At 35.2% G+C, this 13,111-nt stretch overlaps 1 protein-coding gene across 1 annotated transcript in view; it reads right to left on the bottom strand.

Moving 5' to 3' along the window:
• Positions 1 to 5,565, bottom strand: part of LOC18041937 (lysosomal alpha-glucosidase) — a 21,242-nt gene extending 15,677 nt beyond the window's left edge. The window contains exons 1-5 of the mRNA XM_006432742.2: positions 5,338 to 5,565; positions 5,003 to 5,264; positions 4,821 to 4,889; positions 4,596 to 4,733; positions 3,784 to 3,901 (exon numbers count right to left, since the gene is read on the bottom strand). Coding sequence (XP_006432805.2) covers positions 3,784 to 3,901; positions 4,596 to 4,733; positions 4,821 to 4,889; positions 5,003 to 5,239 — 562 coding nt within the window. The 5' untranslated portion in view covers positions 5,240 to 5,264; positions 5,338 to 5,565. The remainder of the gene's footprint in view (positions 1 to 3,783; positions 3,902 to 4,595; positions 4,734 to 4,820; positions 4,890 to 5,002; positions 5,265 to 5,337) is intronic.
• Between the last annotated feature and the right edge of the window lie 7,546 nt (positions 5,566 to 13,111).

Raw genomic sequence — 13,111 nt, 5'->3', positions numbered from 1 at the left:
TAATCTCTTAGGCATGCTAGATAAAATGGGTTGTCTTGTTAAGCTGGAATCAGGTACCTTAAAGGTGATGAGAGGGTCAATGGTAGTAATTAAGGGAAGTTTAAGTAATGGCCTATATGTGCTTCAAGGTACAGCAGTCACAGGGGCTGTTGGGGTCTCAAACCAAAGTCTAGATAAAACAATGATGTGGCATTTAAGGTTAGGTCATATGAGTGAAAAAGGGTTGAGGGAACAGTCAAAGCAAGGAGTCTTAGGGAAGGACAAAGTAGAGACTTTGAGGTTTTGTGAAGAATGTGTATTAGGCAAGTTTTCAAGAGTAAAATTCAGTATTGGAGTCCATAACTCAAAGAGAACCCTAGACTATATCCATGCTGATCTGTGGGGGCCTGCACAGACAGCATCTTTAGGTGGAGCTAGATACTTCATGTCTCTAATAAATGACTTTTCAAGGATGGTGTGGGTTTATGTATTAAAGAACAAAGATGATGGTTTTGAGAAATTCAAAATCTGGAAGACCTTGGTTGAAACACAAACCAATAGAAAAGTTAGAAGGTTGAGAACTGACAATGAGTTAGAGGTTTGATGATTTCCATGCTGAGAATGGGGTTGTAAGGCATAAAACAGTAAGACATACACCTCAGCAAAATGAATTAGCTGAAAGGATGAACAGAACCTAGATTGATAAGGTAAGGTGCATGCTTATTTAATCAAGACTACCTATGTCACTATGGGCAGAGACCCTATCCACTGCCTGCTACATTGTTAACAGGAGTCTATCTTCTGGAATCAACTTCAGAACTCCAATTGAGCTTTGGACAGGTAAGCCAGCTGACTACTCAAACTTGAGGGTATTTGGATGCCCTGCATATGCTCACACAAAGCAAGGGAAGCTGGAACCTAGAGCTCTTAAGGGTGTGTTTATTGGCTATCCAGAAGGGGTAAAGGGATATAAGCTCTGGTGCACTGATTTCAAGCCACCAAAAGCCATAATCAGCAGGGATGTGGTCTTCAATGAGGCTGAAGTGTGCAAACACTCAGAAGCCTCAAAAACTGAATCCAACCACCACATGAGTGAGAACCACAAGTCTCAATTTGAGGTGGAGTCATCAACTCCAGTTGCAAAACAGAAAACCATTGTTGAATCGGAATCTGAAGCTGGGAGGAATATGTCAGAATCAGAGGCTGAATCTGAAGATGATCAAGGTGATAGGAGTTATCAACTTGTGAGAGACAGGGAAAGAAGGGTTATAAGACCACCTAAGAGATATGCACATGCAGACCTGATTGCATTTGCATTAACAGCAGCACATGAACTTGACTCAAATGAACCAAAAACATACTCAGAAGCTGTAAGAGGAAATGAATCAGAAAAATGGAAGGCTGCTATGGATGAAGAGATGCAGTCACTGTTCAAGAATCACACTTGGATTTTAATTGAAAAACCACCAAACAAGAAGGTGGTTGGCTGTAAGTGGGTTTACAAGGTTAAAGAAGGTATACCAGAAGTTGAGCCAAAAAGATACAAAGCCAGGCTTGTAGCCAAAGGCTTCACACAAAAGGAAGGTGTAGATTATACAAAAATCTTCTCTCCTGTAGTAAGGCATACCTCCTTAAGGATCTTGCTAGCACTTGTAGCAGTAAATAACATGCATCTTGAGCAGATGGATGTTAAGACTGCTTTTTTTCATGGTGAGTTGAATGAAATGATAGTGATAAAACAACTAGAATGATATGTAGATCCTAGAAGACCTGATCATGTATGTCATCTCAGAAAATCCTTATATGGGCTTAAGCAATCCCCAAGACAATGGTACTTGAGGTTTGACAGGTTTATGCTTGAAAACAGTTTTCAGAGGTATCCCTTTGATTGCTGTGTGTATCATAAGGGTGTGAGAGATGACAGTGAAATCTATTTGTTGCTATATGTTGATGACATGCTAATAGCATGTAAACATATGGATCAAATAAATAAGCTAAACCAGCAGCTGAGGGGTTCATTTGATATGAAGGATCTTGGTGAGGCTAAGGAGATCCTTGGTGTTGAGTTGATTAGAAATAGAAGGAATGGCACCCTGATTCTATCACAGCAGAACTACATTAGAAAAGTGCTTGAAAAGTTTGAAATGGGAAAAGCCAAGCCAGTTCAGACTCCACTACCAGCTCATTTCAGATTGTCATCACAACAGTGTTCAAAAACTGATGTTGAAAGATCTGAAGCTAGCTCAATTCCATATTCAAGTGCAGTAGGGTGTCTGATGTATGCAATGGTTCTGACCAGACATGATTTGTCCTATGCAATGAGTGTAGTAAGCATATATATGGCAAATCCAGGGAAAGAACATTGGAAGGCTGTGATATGGATTCTAAGGTATCTTAATGGCACCATAAACTATGGTTTGATATATGGAATTGATGGAAGGAATGAAGTAAATGTAGAAGGCTTTGTGGATTCTGACTATGCTGGAGACCTTGATAAGAGGAGGTCATTGATTGGATATCTGTTTAGACTGAGTGGGTGCACTATAAGTTGAAAAGCTTCTTTTCAAAATGTTGTTACTTTGTCAACAACTGAAGCCGAGTACACTGCTGCAACAGATGCAATAAAAGAAGCTATTTGGCTTAAAGGAATGGTGACTGACCTGGGGTATGAACAGAGGCAAATAACAGTTTATTGTGATAGTCAGAGTGCTATCTGTTTAAACAAAAATCAGATACACCATGAGAAGACTAAACACATTAACATCAAACTTCATTTTGTCAGGCTGGAAGTGTCAAAAGGAGTGGTAAACTGGTGAAAATACACACTGATGACAATGTTGCAGACATGTTAACCAAAGCTTTACCTGGTGCCAAGTTTGAGTTCTGTGTGAACTCAGCTGGTGTCTGCAAGATCTAAGCTGCAGAGGATATGGTGATGGAGAAAAAGAGGAGTAACAGATTTGGTTCAAGGTGGAGAATGTTGAGAAGTGAACTGCAAATCTAAATTTGTAGTTGAAAATAACATATCAGTCTTGAGTTTTAGGACTGGATGATATGTCAGTTATGTGACACAAGTGAGCCGTATGACAAGCCTGGTGGATCAACCAAATGAATAAGTTAAGCACGTGATACTGCACATGCTTTACTTATCCTAAATGACTGAAGAAGGCTGCGTTTTGAGTGAAGTTTCTACACGTGTATTGAAGCTAGTTTGAACGGCTGTTAATGCTGTTAAGATCAGCGAGAAATTTTTGGGTTTGTTACCAACAAACCCAGGCCTGGTGAGCTGGTTTCTGGGGGTTGTTTCTAGAGCAATTCAGGCGTGTATATAAGTTGTCCTCATTTCATTGTTGTATAATCTAAGCGTGTGATAGTTTTCTCAAGTATCTTGTATCTTGTAAACACTAAATCAGTAAAGGTTGTTTCTCTCTTTCACAGTGGATGTAGGTCACTTGGTGGCTGAACCACTTAACCCTTTTGTGTTGGTGTGAGATTGTTTCTCTGTTTTCTTTTGTTTGATATCTGTTGATTTCGATAAGTAGTTCCACATAGATTGGTTAATCTTAATTAGTTCTTTGATTAAGGCTAAGTCGAGTGGACCTTGGGGGATTGAGATTGGTTATTTACTGGTCTTGGTCCAACACCACAAAATACAAAGGAACATATTATATGTATTATGTTTCCTGATTCAACATGAAAATCATGAAAGAGCGAACTGTGACAGAGGAAGTTATCTTGGCATCATAAAAACTTGACAAGGACATGGAGCACTTCAAGAAGAGAAAGCTTGGTCCAGGAGATTACCAACTGCATGAGAAAGAGAAACCAGAACAGCAGTAGGAGAAGTGAAAGGACCAAATGTAATAACAGGGTATGAGGATGGAGCAATGAACTGTATTGTTGATTCTTTCCTCAGATCAATCTGCAGGAGAATAAATACAGAGGACTGTTAGGATATATCCATGTGGGTTACCACAAAAGTTCATAATAGGTTAGGTTTTTACTCAACAATAGCAATTTTTCCTCCAACAACCCCACCCCAACCCCCCATCCCTCTCTCATTTTGGGGCCTACTTAATTAAAAGGGTAAATACAATCAAGCTCCAGAAGTTTTAGTCTGAAATCAAGCTGCTCCACACTCTTTGCATGTTTCTTATTTAATTCCTCATTACAATCCATCAATTTCCTCAACTGACAAACAATAGAATGCTGAAAAAACCAATTAATAAATCTAAGAAATAAAATACAGCAGAAAAAACAAAAGTAAGCTTTGGAAATTAGGAGTAAATATGGGAGTCACTATAGGCTAGTTTTGAGAGAAATCTGAAGTATATTCGCTTTAGTCCAACCATGGCCACATGTGAAGACAGAGAAAAAGACCTTAAAGCTGCTTGATTTTAGGCCAGGAGTCTAGGAGTTGCATGCTATTTGCTCTTTAATTAATGAGATTCCAAACACAAAACAAGCACACAATGGACCAAAACACAATTCAAAAGCAAGACATCATGACTTTCAATGTCACGTTAAAACAACATTACAATTCAAACATCTAACCTCACAAGAAAAAAACCTAGCAGTAATACTTAAACAAGTTTAAGTTCACAAGAAAGCAACACCTCACATCGACGTGTTGTGTCAGCAAGAACCCCCAGTGCCTCTCCATTCGGAAGAACGGCAAGCACCCAAGGATGTGACTGATACAAGGACATTGTTCCAGTACCATAGCCCCCCGAGACTGAGTTCCATGTAAAAATCTACAGGAAAAAAGTTCACCACATTGTAGTTGAACAAGTAAAGGCTCCCTGCACATCATATCCAAAAATAAATAAACAGGAACTCACTCTCTTTCCCGTCCGCTCTAGCTGACCACTAACTTCCCCAGTTCCATACAACGAGGTACCAGCAGGAAACTACAATCAGAACAAAAAGCCATCAGATTAATCTAGCTTGAAAAGGAAAAAAAAAAAAAAAGACATGCATTACTAAAGAAATTAAGAAAGGGCAATGTACGCAGAGAGTGAACCTCAAGTTTGACTAACTGTTGACCGCGGACACTTTGATAAGTAGGAGTATATAAAGGGCGCATGTAAGTCGAGATTGGCGTGTCCCTGTCCTTTCCATTCACAAACGAGAGACTCGGATACGCTGCTTGACGATCACTCGCCGAACAATCGAACCGGAAAACTCCGTCCTCTAAAACCGGTTCAAAAATCATGTCACCCGAAACCACGTCGAACGAGGGGATCGCCTCCGCCGCCATTCCGATTCTAGATGCCGATCACTTTCTGCGTATGAAAAATTTTAAATAATATTCGAAGATGCAAATCAATCAAATGAACGAATGAACTGATCAGCAACCTGATGGAGCTAAAGAGATGAGATGTTGCTTTTGTGTCTGAGGAGGTTTAAGGCGAAGAGGCTTCGACGATCAAATTTGTTCAATTTGGAATTGGAAGAAGAAGACGAAGAAGCAGTAGACTCATGGTTCACTGTTGTTGTTGTAATTCCAACAGGCGCGCCAGTGACTCTAGCACTACTGCAGCAGGTTGGTGATTCTCTATCATTTTGATTTGTCGGTCCTTTTTAGTTTTTAATATAATTTAATTATTTAAGTAATTAGTAGCATAAAAGTTGAATTTAATAGGCCCAGGAGGTATCGAGCGATTCACCGGACGCGGAAATTGCACGCACATTTACTTTTTTGATTGGAGTGAGAATTCTGAGTAGTGGGAATCTTTAGATTAGGAGTGTGGAGTATGAGTGGGAGTAGGGTGTTTACTTAAACTAAATGAAAAGATAGATTGTCAATCAAAATTCTAATTATTTGTTTATTTTATCTTGGATTGGGAGTAAATTATTTTAAATTATAATTTTATCTTTATGTACAGAATTATAATTTGTAATTAAAAAATTAATAAAAAATATATTTAGAAAATAAAATAAATATTTTATTATATTTATAAATTAATAATAATTACTAATATTCTTAATTATGTAAATCATAATTTTTTTTATTAATTTAAATTTAAATTATGTGAATAAAAATTATTAATAATAGCAACACAAATGAAATATTATTATTGATAATATAGTACAAAATTAATATTTTTTTAGAATAAAATATTTATTATTATTAATTAAATAAATAATTAATATTTATTAAAATTAATGTTTAATATTATTAATTTAAATATAATATTTATTTATTTTTATTTTATTAAATTTAATAAAATAAATATGATATAATTATTTTTTTTAATAAATATGATATTATTTATTTTATTAAATATGATATTATTTATTTTATTAAATATTATTTATTTATTTTATTAAATATTATTTATTTATTTATTTTTATAAGGATAAAATGGGAAGAGGGGGGAGTGGATTCCCACTCCCACCTCCCCCCATGGGAGTGGGAATCCCACTCCCCACTTCAAAATTGAGTGGGACCCACAATTCCCACTCCCACTCCTCCCTGTTTTAAGGTAAGTAAATACTGGAGTGGGAGGAATCCACACTCCACACTCCCACTCCAAAAAGTAAACACTACCATAGTGCAATGATGGAGTCCAAAATCTAATTGGTGATGAACAGGAAAAGTGGCGTGTCAGTTTTCTGATTCTGGAGAACTTCAATCAAATAGAACAAGCGCGGGATAGTGTTCGGATGATTTGGTTGGCGAGGAATCGAATCACCTGACATGTTTGAAAATTTATTGGGCACTTACCAGTAAATTTTTTTTAACGAAATTTAAAATACCGTGAGGTCTTTTTTTTTTCACTTAATAGATAACCTTGAATTTAAACCAGCAAGAAAAGTTGGAGAAAAGTTGTTGCCCTACATGCTGTTCAATCCTCATCCAAACATAGACCAAATGCTCCAGTTTGTCTTCCAACCCCATCTATATTTCCATCATGTGAGTGACAAAGACACCAATTGAGGAACATTATGTGATTTGTGATGCTATGCCGCAAGCATATTACTCCTTTTAGTTACTCCTCAACATGTATCCCATGTCTATTCTATTTCAGCCTCATGTCATTCGCAGGAGTCGACGATACAACTATGGAAGGTGATTTGATAGACTTTTTGCTCCAATCTATGAAAATCTCCTTACACTGAAGCCAATCAATGGCTATCAAATATCTCAAACTACTACAATCATAGTAAAGTTAAGAGATATTTGGGAACGAGACAAGCCACCTCTACCCAGAGTTGTAGATCATGATCATACTGTGGATGAACATTATAAAATGTGGAATGAATGCTTACACGCAAGAAGAGCACTAGGAGAAGTTAACAACACATAACCATTATACAACACCCACAGTCCTCTCACACCCTCAACTGTGAGATAATAGATGAAAACTAGCTCATAGAGCAGTAACTCGCCCCGTGGGAAGAAGAACGTTTGCACCGCGCGTGGTCTACAGAGGAAAGCAGCACTAGCTGAGTGGAAGCGAAGTAGACCCTACCAGCGGAAGCAATGGTGAATAATAACCAATAAATAAGTAATAATTGTGTGGTGTCATATGTAATGAGTTGTAAAGTAGATTCTTTAGAGATAAGGATGAAGTGAGTTATGTAATATAAAGTAGTGATGAGTCATAAAGTAGATTTTTTAAGGATAAGATATAATGATATAGATAGTAAAAGGAGATTCTCTTGGAGCCTATAAAAGGGACTCCCTAGTTGTGTGTTGGATCATCGAGTCTTGGAGTCTTAAGTTGTAGTAAGAGTCTTTGGGTGAAATCTTGTATTCTCGCTTGTTGTAATAAAATCATCTTTTGTATTTTCTTTCCATTATTTTGGTGTGTGTGTGTGTGTGTGTGTGTGTATATATATATATATATATATATATATATATTAGTCTCTGGTACCATTCATGTGCATGTCCTTCTAGAATTAGGAGAAAAACATGGCACCTTTGAAAATCATTCAAACCTTGAATCCCGATCATCTCATTAAACCTCTCCACATGATGATTTGGGTCAATTTTTTCTTTATGCACCAAGGCTAGAACTACCTACTTAGATGACAAAGTTACCGTCATCACCTCTGGTATTAGGGAGGGATTCGTCGTCAAGTAACAATCTTCCTATCACTTTTTTACCCTCTGTTTTCGCCTCTAATGCCTCTAGAGTTTTTTTGAAATTGCAGCATTTGTTGCTCAAGCTCATTTGCCCATTGGGGGTTTCTTAGCTCTTCCCTCTCCCTTTCATGATTCAAGTCATTGATTCTCCCCCGCAACTCATTCACTTGTTCTCTGGCACTTGTGTTCTTCTATCATACCTTAATTTGAGGTAAGCCTATTTCACTCTGTTGTTCACCACTAAGCTCCTCTCTCTCCCGTGCTCTGCTACTTTCTAGATCACTAGTTCGAACTTGAGTCCCTCTGACTTGGGCATCAACTAGCCCTTTAATTATCTCCTCAAATCTTGCCATTTGCCTTTCGATCCCTTTTTTCCATCTCTTGTCCGCAGTGGCATTTATTTCGTCTACCAATTAGTGCAAGGTTTGCCTATCTCCATCATCATCATTCATCGCCATTTCCTAATACTATGGTGTTCCCTACTAAATCTTCAAACGTATGGCTTCTCGCACCGTTCGCCACATATGGTGTCAAGATGTTGATGCTGAAAAACGACTCAACAACTAAATTTGTTTTCTTGGGAATAACAACACGAATCTAAACTCAAGCTACAATACGACCGCAATTTCCTATGCCTGCCAACCACAAAATAAAGTCAAATATGCCTATGGGTCCATCAAAAATTCTCCTATACTTAAGTCAGATGTTTTGTATATAAGAAAATGGAAAATGAAAAAGAGGAATTGGAGGTGAGATAGAATCAAGGAATTCTTGGGTGGTGGTGGTGTGAATCTCCTAAAAAATAGAGTGGCTTGAAGATTAGTCACTTGTTGAGCTTTTTTGTTAATTTTGCTAACCCCTTCCTCTGATGCCCTCTTCAGCTTTACCTCCTTAGTTTAAGTATACTTTCTTCAGCAGTTGCAAGTAGTTGTCAGTTAGAGGTGGTTTAAATAAATCATGGCACACAACTTCCCTAGAAATTAGGCCACGTTATCTTGAGCAATAATTTTCCATGTCAAGCTAATTCTTGGGTCAGACAAATAAATTTTGAGATCGGATTACTTTACTTCCAGATTGGACTAGTGAATTTATGGGTCGCTCATATAGGCTTAATGTTGTATTTTTAGACCAAGTCATTCATGTAAACCTCATTTCGTACTTATAAACCAGGTCGTCAATATAGACTCTAAGTTGTACTTATGACGTCATTTCAACGGCAATAAGTTCTTAGTAAATTAGAGTCGACTATTTCTAGACACTACAAAAAAAAAAACTAACCTGAACAAGTTTACTGTAATATTTTTAATATTATGTAGATATAAGCCCAACAGCAAATCGTTCCTAGTTAGTCAAACCAAAAAAATAAAAAAAAAGGATTGATTTGCTATCAAAGGAATAACTATCATTTAGGCGTAATTTTTTTTTTTTGTTTATATTTGGGTAAGTTATAAGTAAGAATAAAGTTTATATTATAATTAGTTATCATTTTCTATATCTCATCTTAAGTAACTTAATCCACGCATTAATAAATATTTGTAGACTACCAAAAAAACAAATTGCTAGTTTTTTGAAATTATGTTTATCTCTTTCAATTAATGCTTATAAATTAGATTTGGTATGCTCTATTAATTTTTTTTGGAAGAAAGAATATGCTCTATTAATTAATTATTTAACTTTATGTATATTTTATTTTTACATCATGTACACTAAGAATAATTAAGTCGGAACAATAATTTCTATAACTGCACTTCTATTAAGTTATAAACTCATCATTAATAAAATTAGTTTGGTTCCAACATTATAATTATAGAGAGATTTTACTGTATCTCTAAATGAAAATACTCAAAATTTGCCATTTTATTATGCTATAACTGTTTTAATTTTTTGTATACTGGATATTTAGGTCCTGCTGGAGAGAAGCATTTTTGCAATAAAATCAGTTATGTTCTAGAGATGTGATTGTAAAAGATTATCTTTTAGTTTTATTCAATCAAGGCCCCGAAAATTATACAATGTAATTGTTTGTTATGCTCGAAGTTTGTGATGACTAGTGCAAAATAATGTCGAATTCAATGATCGGCTAAGACACTGAAAGCGCAACACTTTTGGGTTTGTTTGCCAAATTTATTCAGTTTGGTGGCTGCCATTAGCGTTATTTTTTCTCCATGCGGCAAGGTTTAGAGTTTTTTTCCATATGGAATTCGCGCTTGAATTCCCCCATTTGAGCTTCCACGGCACGCTTTTTGTTTCTGGAGAAAGAAGCAAAGGATTCGGAGGAGCTGGAAAGTTGGATGCATTGGCCGGGGAAGGTCGAGTGTGTGCATTGGCAGTACAAGACATTAAAATAGTATTGATTTCTCTTGTATTGTGCAGGCTATATGGATTTAAGTAGGCCATACGTAGAAGGATTGGCTGACCATGATTTCTCCTCTTACAAAACTAAAGTTCATTCACATAACATAACCAAGCTTGTCACTAATGTGGACACAGAGATAAGCACTTGAAAGGATGTATAATACTTTTCAAGAGGAATACTGGTTAAGCAGCGAAGGAATACCTGCTCAAATATTTACCCATCGCTGGTTCTTCTGCATGCAAGCACCTCTGGTTCTCTTTGCGGGTTCTTCTTTTTTTTTTTTTGGTTTGAACCACGAGGTGGTCCTGAGTGGGCCCCAACTGTGGGAGGCACCTTTAAGCCCGTACCACAACCCAGACTAATCCTCGCTCGCACCGGGTCGGCCCATAAGGGGTAAAGTGCTGGCCAAAGTGGTGACTCCATACGAGAGTGGGGCTTGAACCCCTGACCTCTCTTAAGGAGTGAGAGTGCCGAACCACTCACACCAACCAACTTTGCGGGTTCTTCTTTGATTTGCTTCTTCTTAGATCACCATAAATTCGCCTCGGGTGACTTAAACAACATAGATCTAGTTTTTAATAGGGAATAATTTGTCCATTTACATAATGTAGAACTAATTTTTCATTAGTGAATAATTTGTCCAAGTAAAATTCCTGTTCGAATTCTTCATTACTTTTTTTTTTTTTCATTTGGTTAGCTAGCCGAAAACTTCCAAAGCACACTTTTTCTTTGTAGAAAATGAAGCACAGGAATTGAAGAAGCAAAAGAAAACATAAAAATTAGGCAAGAAAGTATGCGAATTGGCTAAGGAAGTGTAGGTGGTTATAATACATAGTTTTAAACATTAAGATTCAGCCACATAGTTTTGAAATTAAGATTCAACCTTATTTAATAAGAATCTAATCCCATTTTACATCTCAATTATTGTGCTTCTTTTCAACTTTGAACCTTTAACAGGCATTAATATCTAAGTTCGATCCATAAAAATTAGAGACAATAAATCTCAGCCGTTAGATGAAAAATAAAAATCCTTAAGTATTTACTGTACGGTGCACAAATTACTGGATCTAATTTTGTTGTCGTAGGTCAAATAGAGAAAGAAATATTTCATTTTCTCATATATTCTTGGAAAATAATTGGCGGGAACCTTGAGCAAAATCGGCGTCGACAACAACGAGGGCAGATTGGCAACAATGACGACAAATTGGTATGAGACCATGGTGCCAATCGTTAAATTTCTAAGAAATATAGTTTTATTTATTTTAAATTATGATTTTACCCTACACAGCATCCCATATTACTCAATTGCATTAATCGTTACATAGCCATATTACTATATTGCGTTAATTGTCAGTACACAGCCCAAAAGCATGGGTAGATATCAAGTGAAAAAACTAATAATTAAGGACTATTGTAAGTCATTAGTATGACAATGATGTTGTTGGGTATTAGACCTAGCAATAAGTAAACAGAAAGGATAATAAAATGTCAAGTCATTTTCAAGCATGACTAGGATCTGTAATCTTTCTAAATTCTTTTGAGTTATGTACATTAAATTTTAAATTCTTTTAAGTAATGTTAGGTGTCTCAATATTTAAGTTTTAATGTTTCTTTATTTTTTAACTGAAGTTTGAATCTTAATTTTTTTTAAGATATTTACGGTTTTTATTTTGTTTGTTTTTTATCATTTATATCTGATTATGTTTAGATTTGAATGAAAAAGTTAAATAATCTTATTTTTATCTGAATGGCAAAACATGTGAATGGAACTTTAAAATTCTTTTTTATTAATACCCTATTAAATAAATTTATTTTCTATTATATAAACTATCCTTTTATTATTTTTTATTTATCCTTTTTTTGTACATGTATTCAACTATTACTAATTTTTTTTTTTGTCAAAGAGAACTTTAGGTGAATGTATTTTATAATAGGTCCATTTCTCAATTTTTATATTTACTATTTTTATAATAGATTTTGAATTTTATTTAATACATTAATTTTAATTCCAATGATTAAACAATTATTGATTGACTTATATGATTAACAAGAAAAAATATCATTATAAAATGCTAAAAATAACATTATATGTATCATATGTCAATGTAGAAAAGTATGTGTATTTGATATATATTTTACTTTTCATGCTTTGTTAAGATAAAAATTATCAATTTTTTTTTTACTAATCAAATAATTTATTTATAACTTGTCATGTGTTTATCCAATAAAACAAACAAGTTAACACTTATATTCAGATATTGAAAAAAGAAAAAACAAACATATCATTTAGATATATATATATATTCAGACCTATTCAGAATCCAGTCAAATTCAAACCCATTCAGATTTCAGACGAAAAAAAAAAAACACTACCTTAATTTGAATCCCAACTAATGTGATATTCATTAATGGGATGGTAAAGTAAAGTAATAATTAATTTTACATTCATCATCCAACACATAAGTGATATCACATTTATGAGATGATCAAATAAAGTAATAATTAATTTTATATTTATCATGCAATACATGAGTGAAACATGACATTGTAACCCAAGTTAAAACTCAAATATTGAGTCCCCAAGCATTCCTCAAATTCTTTTGAGCTCATCAATATATCCCCTAAATTGTTGAAGAAACATAATCGAATATAAGCTTCCATCAATTAAATTGAAGCTTAGA

This window comes from Citrus clementina, unplaced genomic scaffold, assembly GCF_000493195.1.
Source record: "Citrus clementina cultivar Clemenules unplaced genomic scaffold, Citrus_clementina_v1.0 scaffold_5, whole genome shotgun sequence".
Classification (NCBI taxonomy): domain Eukaryota; kingdom Viridiplantae; phylum Streptophyta; class Magnoliopsida; order Sapindales; family Rutaceae; genus Citrus; species Citrus x clementina.
Note: the sequence above shows the minus strand (reverse complement) of the source record. Positions and strands in the feature narration are given on the sequence as shown.